This window comes from Oryzias latipes, chromosome 12 (assembly GCF_053564925.1).
Source record: "Oryzias latipes strain Hd-rR chromosome 12, Olatipes_Hd-rR_3.1".
Lineage (NCBI taxonomy): Eukaryota > Metazoa > Chordata > Actinopteri > Beloniformes > Adrianichthyidae > Oryzias > Oryzias latipes.
The window spans coordinates 3,735,389-3,752,662 of NC_136248.1; the positions used below are offsets into that span (position 1 = coordinate 3,735,389).

The 17,274-nt window shown below is 39.3% G+C and overlaps 1 protein-coding gene across 1 annotated transcript; it reads left to right on the forward strand.

Moving 5' to 3' along the window:
- Positions 1-7,264: 7,264 nt before the first annotated feature.
- On the forward strand, positions 7,265-16,408 carry LOC101172916 (bile salt-activated lipase). The gene is made up of 11 exons (XM_004075121.5): positions 7,265-7,413; positions 7,740-7,887; positions 9,086-9,205; positions 11,546-11,743; positions 11,839-11,969; positions 12,079-12,186; positions 12,276-12,390; positions 13,355-13,541; positions 13,638-13,841; positions 15,838-16,047; positions 16,139-16,408. Exons 1-11 carry the CDS (start codon positions 7,336-7,338, stop codon positions 16,320-16,322), a joined length of 1,683 nt encoding a protein of 560 aa, XP_004075169.2. The 5' UTR covers positions 7,265-7,335; the 3' UTR covers positions 16,323-16,408.
- Positions 16,409-17,274: the final 866 nt, after the last annotated feature.

Consider the following 17,274-nt stretch of genomic DNA (forward strand, 5'->3'; position numbering starts at 1 on the left):
CCCCAGCCCCCACGGACAACTTGCTAAATCTCAGTCCAATAATCATGGAACTGTTCAATACTGTAATATACTCTCCACTGTTCAATATATTCTCCACTGTGCAATGCTCAATAGGAATCATATTATATCATATTGATATCTACTTATTCCTATGTTCTCACTGTAAACGGCTGGCCCGGGACCAGAGACGCTAATTTCGTTTTATTTTTGTCATATAATTTTGAAAGAATTGATCAAAAAATAAACAACATGTTGGCCTTAATTCTCCTGCATTTGGTTCCTCCACATTTTATGTTGCACACAAACGTGTTCCAAAAATAAAGGCACAATAAGAGTCGTTGAGCTGCCTTGCACGTAGGGTTGTTGACTGGAATGTTTCTAGAGTTGAGTGTTTTTTTTAAACCCACCCCCACTTATAATGAAATGCTGCTTAGTTATTTTACTAAACTTTGACACAAAGGAAGTCTGATCAGTCATTGTTCTCTGTCAAAATGTCACTTTTAGGTGTTTCATGAAAACATTTGTCTTTGCAACCAAATACCACAAGAGATCTATGGTCTCTGACCAATATTCAAAGAAATTCAAAGAAACAGCAGGTGGGATGATAAGAAACAAAACTGAGGTGTTAAGGTAAACTGGAAACAAAAGTAACACAGGATGTGAGGCAGGGGCTCAAAGTCAGAAAAGTGCAGCAAAAGCACCTTTTTTGTCCTTTAAACAACCTGGAAATTAAGTAAAATTTAAGAATAAACTACTAATGGGATTCCAGCTGGGAGGGGTAATTTAGGATACACCTCCATTTGAATTGGAGCCAAACATATCTGAAGGAGGGAAACGATTGCATTTCCATTGTATCTTTTATTTTTTTAAACCAAGCATGTTTCTGTCTTTCTTCCTGTTAGAAATATCTGTCTCCTTGCTTCAGTACACAAGGGACACAACTGTTCAATTACATGATCCATTACTCTTTAATGTGCCAATGGATGAGACATCTGACAACTCAGAGATAACTGTGCTGAGAGATAAAAATGTGGTTAAATCTCCTAACTTCTAAAACGCGCTATGTTGGCCTCACATCAAACCCAAATCCTATGTTGTTGTTTCTAGCTACTGTTGGTGAAAGTGATACAATTGTCATTTCTTTTATATGAGCAAATTGTTGTCAACGTAAGTTTGTTCACTTTATGATAGACTTGGAAGACATCAAAGCATAAAACACTGGAGGCTTTTTATGTTGACAGCATGTGCTGCAGGCTCGATCAACATGAATCCAGTTTAATACAAATGGTAATCTTTTAAACACAGACATCCTAAAACTTTCATCCCCAGAATGGTGAATTTATAAATAGTATTTAATGATATCATACTGTTGCTGTGAGGATTCTGCAGTTTAGTTCTTTAGTGGTGTTTTTGGTCATGTTCTGTTCTCTGTCAGTCACTCCTGGTTCATGTTCATCATCCACAGCTGTAATTATTTCTGTTCATTGTCTTCCATAGAAGCATCTGGTTCTCAGTTCCACATTGTCAAGTCATCTACGTTTTGTTTCTCCACAGTTTTTGTCCTGTTTAGGTTTAATTATTAAATGTTTATGTTTTTGCCACCATAGTTTCCTGCATTTTGTCTCCCACATCTCCAGTTCCTCCACGTAAAGGTCTTTCTATATGGATAAAAATCATTGATTTAAAATGGATTGGCTTACTCACTGTGTTTGATATAAAGACATTGTGAATACTGGCGTAATGTTTTAGCCAAGATAATTACTTTTTGAAAGGTGTGTTTGCTCAAATGTGTGACCAGTGATTAGTGACTAGTGGCGGCCTATGTTATTTCTCTGTTGTCCTCGCCGTTAGGTCACAATAGTAACCACAATTAAAAAACATTAAATTGGGAAAAAATTAACATCAAATTAAAAATGATAATTAAAATGTATAGAAAACAATAAATATCATGAAAATCTAAACAGGGTCAGATCTAAATAATTAATTGGAAAACTAAATATTTAGTGAATATGTAATTATTCAAAAAAAGATTTAACTTTAAACTAAATATTTAGCTTACTTACTAAATGTTACTAACTAAATGTTTAGTTAGTAAATGCAACATTTACAAAAACATGACTTAAAAGGTGGAAAAATACATTTGAAAAAGAAACCTGTTATTTTTCTCCTAAAACAGGCTAAATAACCAAAAATATTGCTGTTAATATTTAACTTTGCAATTTTACAAACGGCGACCCATGCAGCAGAATCTCCATGGATAAATGATAGAATTCATGCTATCAATTATGATATATGTCGTGTTGGTGATTTGATAAGTTTCTGAGTTTTTGTCACATAAGGATGCAAAAATATTGACAAGAGTGTTCAGAAAAAAACTCTTTATTTACTTTTAAATTGTGATCCACAGATTTTTATCATGGTGTAACTGTATCATAAAGAATTAATTATCAACTAATTTTGCCTTCTGCCAATACAGGAATTAGTCATGTAAAAAATGAATAACAGTAGATGAGCCATTGTTACCACAAATTCTTTGAAATTAGCAAAAGTTTTCTGAGATTTCATTGAAGCAACCGTTTTGAAATGAGCAGGAAAGGCTCTTCTACTGCCCCAAGTGGAATGATGATGAACTGCAGGGCAGAAAACATGGACCAAACTAAATACCATTTTTTAAAGGAAGGTTTACTTTAGATCATGTTAATGAGATAGGGATCTCAGAAATGCATGTATCAAATATGATACCAATGGTTATATAGGGTTAAGTGCTTATAGCCTACAGTCCAGAACATCAGAAAGTTTGGAGAAAGAGGTACAGAAGTGGGGGGCTAGCAGGTTGGAACAGGTAGAGAAAGGTTTCAGGCATGACGTATATGATCAAGAATGAAAAGACAGATGTAGAAGACTGTGGTGAGAGCAACCATGTTGTTGGAGACTCTGATGCAGAGAAAGGAGGCTGCAGTTCTCTTTGGGAGACACCAGGATGAATAGGATCAGGAATGAATCCATCAGAGGAACAGACCAGATGTTCTGGAGACAAAAGAAGCAGATGGTTCGGACACATTGAGAGGAGAAACAATGATGATGTTGGTAAAAGGATGCTGAGGTTTGAAAGACCAAAGAGGAGGTTCATTGAAGTAAAAAGGAGGACATGAGGTTGATTGGTTGGTTGAAAGAGGAGGACTCAGAGGACAGGATTAGATGAAGGTAGAGGATTCGCTGTGCCGATCCCCAAAGGGAGGAGCTGAAAGTCACATTTATTTTCACTTAAAACGGTTGCATAAGTGCACCAACATCAGGGTATCATTTCTTACAGAGCAGGTCTTAAAAAATAATCTGCACAGACCTTTAAGACTATAAGGCGAGCTGGACAACTGTGCAAACAAACAAACGCTTTGGAATCATTTGATGTGAACTGGAAGTTGGATCAAAACAACTCTGGAAAGTTTGTCACATGGGAACATTCATGAAGCTCAGAGGCGTTTATTTTATTTTAGCGTCATTTACATGAAAGCAATGTAATTCTTTTTTCAAATACTGTGATTTTTGCTCCATAATAAGGAGACTGAAAAATAAGCAGAGCAGCTTTGCAGAATCTTGTAGAAGTGCAGATGAATGACCTGATGATCATAAAGTCTGTTGTTTCTGCACTGAGCCATAAATAAATATATGCAGATGATGTGAAACTAGACAGGCAGACGTCACAGCAGAGAAACTGCAGTAAAGAGAATTCCTCGTCCTGTCTCGACCGAAAAACTGATTATCATTTAAAGGATAAATTACTGGTTTGAACTGGAAACACGAGGATTTTTTCACATTAAAGTCCTGAGCTAAAAAAGATTCATAAACAGTCTGTTTACTCCTAAGAAGGACTTAAGCTGTTGTAAAGAAGATGTTTGCAGAGCTCAGAATGGCATCACAGCAGATTTGTTGAGGTTCATTTTAAGTTAGTTCAGCACTCAGCAAATGTTTGATGAGTTTCTGACTTTTGTGTTCCTGTGACTAAATTTGCTAAGTCAATGCAGCACCCTAAAACCTTTGGCCCACCCCTTTTCTAGAGCGTTTTATCATCCTGCTTAGCTGTGGTTGGCCTGAACCACCGGGATTTGACTCCCAAAAAATGTTGGAATTCATTTCCTATGTAAAACCTCTTTGCCTATAGAAGGCACCTTGTTTTTCAGACGTTTGAGGGGCTGGTTTATCTTTGAGCCAATATTATTCAGTTAAGAGAAGTTCTCAAGTCTTGGTGGTCCTGTTAGTAGAGGTCCAGTCAGTTTTGTTCTGATTGTCACTGCACTGAATGTAAGTCTGATTTAAAAAAAAAAAGCTTAACTGCAGCCGTTTATATTATCTGTTTTTTTAACAGTAACTAAAATTCACTGAGATTCTAAGTATTTTCTATCAGTGTCCTAAATTTGGTCCTCAGAGCCAACTATCCTGCATGTTTCCACATTGAACTGCTCAAACACACCTGACTTTATTGACTATCATTCTCAGGCTGCAGACTTTGATGATGAGCCAAATCAGGTGATTTTGTGCTGGGAGGGAGGAGGCATGAGGACCAGAACTAAGAAACACTGCAATATTACATTTGATTCTTGTGTTGATGCTGTTTTGTTTTATTTCTGCTGTGCGTGTATCAAGTTTGATCTTAAATAATCCTTAAAAATCCTAAATCTACTCCACCTTTGTTATGACTGGGCGTGCTGTAACCCATTCCAGCCCATTTGGTGGAGATAGAGAACAGCTGGACCCGTCAGCAGCGCATTACTGACATATTTACTTTATAATCAAATAACTAACAAACACACTGATGGACTGTGGAAGAAATCGAGAAGAAAGGCTTTCATTTCAGGTGGGGGCTGAAGTCTTCAAGGACTAAATATCTTGACAGGGTCCATGGATTAGATCCCATGTTCAGTTTTTAAATGGTTTCTCTTCTCTTTGCCACAGCAAAAAGCTGGAGACTGATTGATCATGCACACCAATGCACACAACATCCTCTTTTGTTTCTGTGCAGGCTGGCTGTGACTTCTCCTGGATGGCCTCCCCCCACTGAGGTCCCCTTGAGACAGTCACAGCTGCTTGCAATCAGGCTCAATTAGGCTCACCAATGAAGGAGGTGTCTTTCTGTGTTCTGCATTAGAGCGTCTAGTTGTTGGATATTTGTTGCCCTGGTTGGCAAAGGCAAAACTGTTAGTTTACAGAACAAACTATGTTCCTACTCTCTACTATGGTAATGAGCTGTGGTCATGACTGAGAGGATCAACTCCTGGATACAAGCAGCTCCATATAAGTATTCTTCACAGCATGGGTGGGCATGGTCTTAAACTTAGTCGCAACTGACTTTATGGGTGGATACAGGCTGTCTGCAGGCAAAAAAATGGGCGAACGTTTACGTGACACTTCTGTCAGCTGGAGGGACAGAAACCCAAGTGCAGAGAGGAATCAGGCTGAGACTCTGAATGTGCTAAGAAGCGAATTAATACCAACAGAAAGCGCCACAAGGTGGGAAGGTCATCCTTCAACCCTCCCCAAACCTTGTGCACAGCGTAAGGAGCCCATAAGTGCTGTTTAAGTGATAAGCCTGCAGTCCTTGTGTCCAGCCTGACTGTTAGAATTTGGGAAATTAAAGAATCAAAGTTTTTATGGACATCCTACAAGCGTCCTACGGGCACTTGCATATCACAAGCACACTTAGTGCATGCAGCATTTACACACTGTCAGTAGGAAGCTAGTACTAACACTTTAAATGACTAGACTGTGGCGTAAGGATTCGGTATGACAGCATCACCTGTTCATCATAAGTCTGTGTAAGTTAGTTATCCTTACAAATACTTCACGATACACTTACCACGCACACAGAAATGGTACGTTCCATTTTCATGACGTCCCTTAAGTTGGCTGCTGGAGCCTTAAAGGAACTGCGAGACACATGTGCTCCCCTTAAGATACAGTCCCTCCTCTCTATGACCTTTTGTGGGCCCGGACAACCCAAACCCCCCAACCACTATACGGTTGCATGTGACTGAGGCTTTAGAGGTAAAGGGTGATGAGCTTGACTTGCTGCTCCTCCACACTGAAAGAGACCAGTCTAGGTGGCTCGGGCATCTCTCTCCCTCTCCAACCAAGAAGAGGCTCAGGTAAGACCCAGAACCTGCTGGTGGGACTATGTCTCCCAGCTGGTCTGGTTTCACCTCAGGGCAGAACTGATGGAAGTTTCTGTAGAGAGGAGGGATATGGGCATTTCTTTTAATTTTTATATTTCATTTCTTTAGATTGCATCCCTGCAACTCACCTCCAAATAAGGGGAAGAAGATGGACCATCTTGTTGTGAGATAAAGGTGCTGACCACCACACAATGCTGCCTCTTTACCTAGAGATACCATCCATTGATTTTCTCTACCTGCTGACTCCTGAGTAACCCAGAGAGTACCCAAAGTGGTTAGCACTCTGGGTTTGGAACCAAAGTGCTAATCACTCTACAGTACACTATTTCCTTTTTGTGTCTTGCTCCTTGCTAAAAACTGAGAAAAACATTAGTGAAACAAACAGATAACCTGACCAAGACAGACTTAAAACCTCACTTTGTTATCCTAAGGATAAGATGACCTTTTAATAGAAACAGCAAAGCGAAAGGAGACTTGGTGGGACTGGGACTTGGATAATATAAATTCAAACAGAATGTGATTACAAAGGATGACTACAACCAAGAAAACCCAAACATGAAGCACAAATCCTCACACAAATCCTCACTCAGAGTTGCACAAAACTTTTCTTTACAGCACAGAAGCAAAGTTGTGTTTAAAGCGCCTCAATCCTGCAGAGTTTTTTGTTTCCATACGAAGCATCACAGTCAAAATGAAGCATTTGCTTTTTGTTTTTTTTTAATTTTTAAGATATTTTTATGTTGACAATTTTGAATCTTTAATTAAAGATTTTGTGGACAAATGATTAGCTACGTGTCTGGTTCTGCAAGGTCACTGCATCTGCCAGTTTCACATGCAACATTTTTTGGCTGGATTCGGCAGAGTTGATAAGACCAAAAGCTGGCGCTTCTTCAAAACCCAAAGAGCCCAGATGGTGCTGACTTCACTGCTGACAATTCATACTTTTCGCTATTTCTGGATTCAATAAAAAATCGAACCCCATGTTTATTTACCTCTGCATGGAACTATCAGCTTTTAAGAATTTAGCTGATTTAGAGAATTGGGGAAGAAGCAGGGAGCCTGAAATGGTTGTTATTAAATTAGGAGTGAGAAAAGCAAACACTGACTGCCCACTTGGTCAGATGTTGTTCAGGGTGGGGTCTCCTTTAAAAGGATGCCCTGACAGTTGATGCCTCCCAGTTTGACCATGATGTTCAGGATTTTGGCTGCGTTTGCTGTGTTCCTGCAGGCGGTTTCTGCCACCTCCGTGAGTTTAGACCCAAACTGATATGTACCATCAAAAAAACGTAAATCTTACTTTGAAAAAAATAGCCAGAACCAGGAATTGGGTGATGAAGGGGAGTGCACTGCAGGCAGGGCAGGGGGGGGTGAAAGCCACCAGTGGGGTAACGATTTTGTGTTGGCAGACTTGCTGTTGAATATTAGAGTTATGATTAAATACTTTTACATTCCTAAAAGCCCAAAATCAAGATTTTAACCTTTGTCACTATGCAGACAGTCTCCAATTAAAAAATAATTAATCTTTCAGGAAAACTAGAGCATGTTTTTTTTTTTCCATGTGTGTTATTGCAGCTCGGCATTGTGAACACCGAGGGAGGGCTGGTGGAGGGAGAAAACATCCTCCTGGAAAACAGTCGTTATGTGGACGTCTTTAAGGGGATTCCTTTTGCGGATTTTCCTGGAAGGTTTGAGAAGCCCAAACGCCACCCCGGCTGGGACGGTGGGTGCATTTACCAAAACTTTCCAGTGATACAATTTGCATCCCGGTAAACATGACCACACTTTCTCCGCTCTGTCTTTACCCACTCTTGTTGCTGGGTTCCATATTTTCTAGAGGTTTTTCTGACTGAAAATCAGAACACAGCAGTGGAAATGAATTCAGGTTTTTGATTATGAAAATGAGCTCAGATTGGTTTTAAAACACATCTTACATCCACATCAAGATGTGCATAATAATGCAAGAACATAATTCAGATTGACAAAAATTCTGCAAATAACACTTTTACTGCCTTCTCTTTCAAAACGTACCGTCAGTTGTGCACGTGTGCATGTGTGTTCAACCAGAGTGACATCAGTAACAAAAAATGCATGTGAAGGAGCTTTGCTCATCCACTGAAGAAATGGTGATGGAGACTCGGCAGAAAATATATGTTCAGGTCTGAAAGCGGGTGAGGAGGAGCTGAAGCTTCTGAAGTCAGTCTGCAGGAGGCAAAGAAAGACCCCTGTGGTCTAATACAAACATGTTTAAACAGATGCATTATGGGACACGCTCTTCTCTGTCCAATTCATGAGCCAATTATGACAACTTCTTTTAATGAAAAATGTAACACTGTATTTTCTTAACACGTATTTTCAGGTGTGTCATGTCTTCATTTGATTTTGTATCATTTGTTACTGTAAGCTAAGGGTCATGAGTGGGGCTGGGGCTGCCAAGGCACCTCCCTTCGACTGCCACCCCAGCCTCACTGCACCGGCCTCTTTCCAGCTCTCTTAAACAAACTGAAATACCTTTATTAAAGTCTATTTTTTTATTTCCTACAAAGAGACAACCAACGTTTGCCTTAAAATGTATGTAAGCACTTAAGATTTTACTTCTGCAACTTTCTTAACAAATGCTAGCCTGGTTGTGTTGCTGTTAAAACAGAAAGTTTGTGTTTGAGTTTGGAGGGGGTCATTATTTGTTAAAGCACAGGATGAAGCCATGTGGGACTTGATGGACTTTAGTTAATGAGTTTCACATAATTACAGTTGACAGTTATTCCAGTCATTCAGAGACGCCTAGTGAAGATTTTCATGTTGGAATATTCTGCTCTCCCTTCAGGTTAAAAGAGAAAACATGTTTTACAGACTGAAAGCCTCTTCACCTACATGATGAGATCAATAAAAGTTGTCTGCCTTTGTGCTGTTTCCTCGATCAGGTGTTCTGAAGGCTACCAAGTTCCAGAGGAGATGTCTGCAGCTGGATCTGACCATGACGGGCACCATGGGCAGTGAAGACTGTCTGTACCTCAACATCTGGGTTCCTCATGGCTCCTCAGGTAACAATGATGCTCAGAATGTATGCTCAGTTTCACCAAATTGAGTTTGATATCATGACACCAGGATGAAGAGCTTAAGCAGTTAGAAAAAAAAGGTATTAAACTCAGTTTTCTGGGTCTTTTACACTAAGTAAACCTGATTTGTGAGCAGATATTACACGTAACCGCCTCTTTGGGATACATCTGGTAAATTATATTTGATTATCTATATAACAGCTAAATAACATTAGATCACAGTACACTCAGATAGTTTTTTGCACACACAATGACTTACTTTTATCAGATATGATCCAGTTATTAGTGTGTAAAAAAGATTGACAAGATACGCTTTTCAGGGGACCCAGCCAGTCAAAAGCTTTCTTTAAATTAAGCACTGTTCCAACTACACATAATTTCTCAATGTTGCCTTTAAGTTGATATTTTCCACAAAGGAAAAAAAAAGAACAATGTTACCGGTTAAGAAGTGCATTGAATAAATGTTGCACAGACTATTACAAAAATGTATTTTGGCCAGCTCTGATCATTGTAGTAGATACTCCAGGTTTAAAGGCCGTTTCACAACAGCCACTACGTACAATGTGTGCATTTACAACTTAATTAATTTCGGTCTTTCGTGATCCGTGCAAATGTGTAATACATCACTGTTTCTTGCATTCATCATTCGTCAATGTCTGCAGATGTCAGTCGAGTGTTTCAGCTGACAAGTCTTGAAGTGAATTCCGTTTTGAGCTGTTCAAAATAAGGAAAATCTTGTTGATTACCGCAAATCTTTTGCCTCGTTGTACTTAAGATGTTTTCTCACAAAGAACTACCCTCACCTAGCCCCAACTGCCCTCACGGGGGATGCAGGCTCTCTGCAGGTGAAAAACTGTCAAACCTGTACGGGGCACGGACGTGTCGTGCACAGAACATCAAAGTCGTAGACCATTCGATGAGCCCGTAGAGCGCAAATGTTCATGCATTTTTTCTACGGGAATGCTGCGGACGACAGGTCATAGTGAACATTTAAATAATATGCAACGGTAGGTAAGGGTGAGGTAGGACACATGCAGGCATGGTTTTCTTGTTTTAACCCCAGAAACCCACTGCGCGAGTAGTCCATTAGTGCTGTTCACATGAAAAATGAACAAAGCTACTTGTGCACCCCTTGAGCACTCCGTGCTTCCAGTCTGACTGTAAGAAATACAGAAATTAAATATTCACAATCTAGTTTGTGTGGACAACCTATGGGCATCCTACTGGCACTTATCTATCATCTGTACCCAGTGCGTGCAACAGTAAGGAGCCAGTAATCACATTAAATAACCAATACAGTGTGGCGTTAGGTAAATGTATGTCATAAATGCGAGGCAACTTACATTATCCTTAATAACACTTCCCGATACACTTAACAACACGCACCACAATGGTACATTCCAACTTACTGACGTCTCTTAAGACATCTCTGAGGACTGCATTACTGACCAGTGTTGTCTGCTGGAGGAAGCGATCTCTGTAGAAAACTCTTTGTCAGCTCAGCTCCCTCATTGTCAGAATTAAATGTTTACTTTGCAAACTAAAAAAGGAACTTAAAATTAAATATTTAGCTTACTAATTAAATGTTTGGTTGGTAAATGCAACATTTATAAATACATGAATTAAAAGGTGGAAACATACATTTGAAAATGAAACCTGTTTTTTTTTCTTCTAAAACAGGCTAAATAACCAAAAAATATTGCTGTTAATATTTGAGTTTCTCACTTTACAAGCAGCACACCATACAGCAGAATTTCCATGGATGAGTGGTTGAATTCATTGCATCAATTATGATACATTTCTTGATTTGATACATTTTTGGTTTTTGTTACTTAAGGATGCAAAAATATTGACACGAGTCTTCAGAAAAAAACTGTTTACTTTTTTACTGTGATCCACAGATGTTTAACATGGTGTAACTGTATCATAAAGAATTAATTATCAACTAATTTTGCCTTCTGCCAATACAGCAATTAGTCATGTAAAAAATGAACAACAGTTTTTGAAATTAGCATTTTCTTTTTGAGATTTCATTGAAGCAGCCGTTTTGAAATGAGCAGGAAAGGCTCTTCTACTGCCCCAAGTGGAATGATGATGAACTGCAGGGCAGAAAACATGGACCAAACTAAATAAAAATTTTCAAAGGAAGGTCTAAATCACGTTAATGAGATAGCGATCTCAAAAATGCATGTATCAAATATGATGCCAATGGTTATATAGGGTTAAGTGTTTGGAGCAAACAGTCCAGAACATCGGAAAGATTGGAGAAAAACGGCACCCCATAGTCCACTGCTTTTTAGCATCATGTTATTTTTATTTTTGCAGTTTCCACCGGTTTGCCTGTCATGGTCTGGATCTACGGCGGTGGCTTTGTGACGGGAGGAGCAATGGGTGTCAATTTCCTCAATAATTACTTGTACGACGGGCAGGAACTGGCAACCAGAGGAAATGTCATTGTAGTGACGCTGGGGTACCGTCTGGGACCCCTTGGCTTCCTGAGCACAGGAGACTCTGATATACCTGGTGGGTCATGGTTAAGATCTTGGTAGAAAATGGATCTGCCATATGTTCCAGTAAAAAGTATTCATGTGAACTTGTCCACACTTTGTTTGGGTTAGGAAATTATGGGCTATGGGACCAGCAGGCTGCCATTGCATGGGTCCACAGAAACATTGGATCATTTGGAGGAGACCCCAGCAACATCACCATCTTTGGAGAGTCAGCAGGTGGAGCCAGTGTTAGTTTACAGGTGAGCCTTAGAGTTTTAAAGGCTCTGTATGAGAACAGACAAAAACTATTTCAAATTCCAAATCCATTCAAAGATCATACTATCAACCTTTTTTTCTGTCCACTCACAGACTCTCACTCCTCACAACAAAGGGATCATCAGGAGAGCCATCTCACAGAGTGGGGTTGCAATGTGCCCTTGGGTAATCAGCAAACACCCCCGCAAGTTTGCTGAGGAGGTAAATGTCAGCCTCTACAAACTTAATATACTTTTATTGGAATATTGTGAATATCTATGACCACAACTATGGTAAATAAAACCTTCCAGGTTGCCCTAAAAGTTAACTGCCCCATCGATTCCACTATGGCTGCCTGTTTGAAGACGATAGACTCTGCAACTCTGACAGTAGCAGGAACTATCAACATGTCTGGATCTCCTGATAGTAGGTTGAACTCTCTTCTCATTCTCTAGAACTTTACCGTGAACGCTACTAAAGCCTTTTATCTAAACAAAAAAGAGTTTTCCGTTTGGATCAGTCTGTGGAGTTACCATCTGAAACTACACTACCCATGTCAAAATGCAGTCAAGCAAGTACTTTTAATGAAAGGTCTATGTAAACACGCATATGTACGTGTTTTTGGCTTCAAAACTCTCGCTCCACGTGTAACTATGCAAGTTTCTACGACCGTTTTTGAGCTCTATGTACAAATCGTGAAGCCACTGAACCTGCGTTTAAAGTTGAACCAGGTTCAACTTTGACCAATCAGGGACTCGGATTTAGTAGTGACAATGGATTCACGGAAAGTGCCTCTTTGTGCAAAAATTGACCATGGAGGAGAAATTGATAATTGCAGTTTGTGCTTGGCCAGAATTATACAACACCAAGTCTTTCTATATCAGAAGAGAGCTGTGGAAGAAAAAGCTTGTAGCAAGATTTGCTAGATTTGCAGCATTTTGCAATAAGTCTCTTCCAGATCTTCAAAAGAAAAAAAGTTACCAAAATGCCCCAAGTTTCAGAGCAACTAGCTTCGTGTTTCATTCTTTTAATTTACACAGAGTAAAAGATTTATGATTAAATAGGAGTTGTAGGGGTTCAGATTACATTGAATTTGTTAATATGTCCTGGCTCAGTGACATTTCTGCCTGTAATCTTAAAGATTTGGTTCTGTAAGGTATATGGAGCAACTGAGGTACAGTTCTCTAAACCTTGCTTAAAAGTATCATTAATAATAAAACAAAGATTAAAGCCATGGTTAATTTTTTGAAACCACGGTATAAGAAGATGTGGCATGAATCTATTTACTCCTTGCTGTTCTGAAATGTATTTATTTATCAAACAATATGGCTGCTGTTTGTAATTTTCCTCATGGCAACCTTTTGTTGACAGAGTCTGCTGCTTTTGTTAGATCCCGTTGTGAACAACCTGGTCCTGTCTCCTGTGGTTGACGGAGACTTCCTGCCTGATGAGCCTCACAACCTGTATCACAACGCTGCAGAAATCGACTATCTGGCCGGAACCAATGACATGGATGGGCGTATGTACAGTAGCATGGATGTTCCTTCAGTCAACGATGACGTCCTGGAGACTTCCATGTAAGCCCAAACTGTTATTTCTCTGGAGGAAAGAATGACGTTGCAGCACGTGGGTGTTGAGCCAGATCTCAGTTTGAAAACTCTTCTTCTTTACAGTGAAGATGTTAAGAGGCTCTTGACTGCCTTGACCAAAGAGAAGGGACAGATGGGTTTGGATGGCGCTTACGCCACGTACAGTGCAAGCTGGGGATCCAGTCCCAGCCAGGAGACTGTGAAGAAAACAGTTGTAGCCATTGAGACAGACTACCTTTTCCTGATTCCCACACAGACTGCCCTTTATCTTCATGCTGGAAGTGCCACGTAAGAAAATTTCTTCAGAAGTGTCTCTTTTGTATCATTATGTTTGACTTTGATACATATTTGGACCAGAAGACTTACTTGTGTTAAACAAGGATTGTTGCGCAAGAGATTCAAACATTTGTATGTCTACTCTGGTTATTCAATGGTTCAGGATTTTTCTCACACACATGACACACGTGCACACCAAATATACAATCTTCATCAAATTTCCCTGGGTATTGGATTTTGACATCCAGACAAAAAAATATATCGTCCTTTTTGACAATGGCAGATGTGATTGTCCAGAATGAGATATTGGGTTAATATGCAGTATTTTTCTCTCAAGAAAGCTACTTTCAAGCATGAATCCACTTTCAGTCGATGTTGGTTTGTATGTTTGTATCTGGACGTGTGTCAAGAAAAGGCAGAAGTCACAGCAGCGTTGTGTAACCATGATAACCACTGTTTCTTTTTTGCGGGGTAAAAACGTAGAAGAGTAGCAACGTCTTTGTAGACATTAGAGTTGCTCCATCAGCAAATCAAACACTAAGACCATCAGCACACATTGTTTATAAAATAGGCAGGTGAAGATTTTCAAAGTAAAGGTGGTTTGGAAGCTATTTCAAAATAATCTGATAATTGAGTCCCATGTCCCAGGATCTTTGTGGGATGGCATTTATTTTTGTTTTTTATTCTGATTCTTCAAAACTTTTAGATCTTAAAAAATGATCAATTATCATTTGTTACCATGGGAGACCCCAGTGTAGATAACAGAGCAAAAGTGCATTTTTACACAGATGAGTTATTAACTGAATTGCTTCTCTCTGACCCTTAACTAATGTAATAGGTTGACAAGCTGTCATTTATAAAACATTTTTCTGAAAAGACTTCGGGCTTTAATGAGGTTTTAGAACAGACAAAAGCATTTTAAATGTAAGTATAATGTATCTATTTAAAGTAGGTACTTTGAACTATTGTGTTCTGGACCATTACTCTATTATGTACTTTTATTCCAACCTGTCCCCATCATTGACCATAAACAGACAATGGCATTGACCATTTTGATTACAATACCACCCTGGGTAATTTTCACCATATGTGAAACACATTGAAACCTTTTTAATGTGGTCTTAAAGATGAGACCTAAGTCTTCTTTATGTTTCAATTTCAAGACGTCACCTGCATGACTGAGAACCTTAAACATTTAATAAACAAACTGAAACATGACAAAACTATGGGGAGAAACAAACCGGTGACAAAACAGAGCAGATGACATCTGACAAGGATGAACAGAAACCAAGACACTTAAATAGGCTGAGGGTAATTAACTGAACTGAAGACAGCTGTGGATCATGAACCTGAAAGTGGAGTGACTGACAAAGGAAACCAAAAACATGACAAAGAAAACCAAACTACTGAATCCTTACAGCGTCTTTTTCCTGGGTATTCAACGGTACAGTTACTGGGAAAACAAGCAGTACCGTTCTTGAAGAAATATGGGTGACAGACCACTGATCTATTTACAGTATTCTTCAGAAAATGGGCCTGTTTCTGCACACATGTATATCTGTCACTCGACATTTTAGAATTTTTTTTCCATCTGTTTTTATATGAAAAATTCAAGCCTGACCTTGCACAGGTCCGCTTTCCTTACTTCCTTGTCCTGTGCAGGGGCGGAGCAAACAGATGAGACCCGAGAGTTTTCTTTGTTAGACAGATCCTACTGTTACAGTTGGGGGTATGTAGCATAGGGATAAACGGGGTATATTTGTATAAATCCCTATGGTATTTGAGGCTAAACTTGTAAGAGAAGGGAGAGGAGGATTAAGATGTTGGATTATGATTAAAGTCGTCATTTAATGTCTGCATGCATCACACTATTCTGCTGGTACTTTGTAACATCGATTTACAAACTGCCTATCAGAGCTGAAAGACGTTCCTTGACTGCACAGATCCTCAAATGGTTTATGATTTGTCTGTTAGACAACTCTCAACTTTCTATTTTGTCTCATTGAAGAAGCGGCAGGACCTACTCCTACCTTTTCTCCGTACCCAACCGTATGGGTGGGATCATGCCCTCCTTCCCCAGCTGGATGGGAGCTGACCACACTGACGACCTGCAGTATGTGTTTGGGAAACCTTTGTCCACACCACTTATCTACAGAGCTGAAGATAAAGCTGTTTCTGAGCACATGATCGCCTACTGGACCAACTTTGCCAAAACTGGGTAAAAAACAAACAAACAAAAAAAACATAAAACATTGCAGAGAGGTCTAAGAGAAAAGAACATCTAAATGTGTTTCTGGTCATATTTACAGAGATCCTAACAGTGGAGGGCTGAGCGTCCCAGTGACTTGGCCAGAATTCACCAACGCAGACCACAAGTTCTTGGAGATTAATGCCAACATAAACAGTGCCTCAGTGCGAGAGATGTTGAGGTTGGGTTATGTGTATTTCTGGACCAGTTACTTGCCTGATCTTCCTGAAGTTACCTCCAGATGAAGAGCTGGTGCTTGCTTGTACACCTCTGGATTATAATGTGCTCTGTATTATTTGGTCTCTGCTAAATAAAATCTAGTGAGCATAAACTTCTTAGTCTTAGTCTTATCTTCTCTTGAGCCCAAGACGATTTTTTATTAAGAGTCATCAATTATACATTCAATGAATACATCACCGGAAGTGTGACTGACCTGACTCAATTTAGAAGGCCAATTTCTAAAAAAGCCAACTGTTATATCATTTCTTGATGGTGAATACGATCGAGTCAACAAAACAAACAAGATCTGTTTTTTTGGGGGGGGAGGGGGGAGCATCTCTTCTTTTTTCCTTCATAATAGTTTTTTTGTATTTTTTTTCCTTTGGTTTGTTTGGATTTTGAATGACTAAAAAATTTGCTGAATTAATTGTTCATGTGATGGAGTTGTTCACTAATTTAGTGAATAAGTTCACAAAGACAAGCAATGAGATTTACACCAAGTGGGGTTTAACCCTTGTGCTATCTTATGGGGTCCAGATGACCCGACCCTTACATTGACGTGTTCTCCCTACCATGACAAAGGTGGATAAAGGTGAAGAAGATTTCATGTAATCTATGGACACCAGTGAAGATCACAAATAATTGAAGAAAAAAGGTTCAGCGTACTGTCTTTTGGGGTCTAGATGACCCACTCCCAATGTTAATGTGACTAGGATAGCACAAGGGTTAAACAAAAACCTAATATTTGGTGACAATAGCATTAAAAACAATTTTTAATGTGTTATATAAATGTTATTAACAGTAAAAATCTTCTCAAATTAGCTGAGTTCTGGTCTAAGAGATATACTTTTTACAGTGAGTAAGGGATACAGTGAAAAACTGTTTCTTTCACTTCACAGATTTTGGGGATAGGGAGGTAGTTGAGGTAATAGACATACAGTACCTCATTTAGTGTTTTCCACATAATGGCCTCACTGT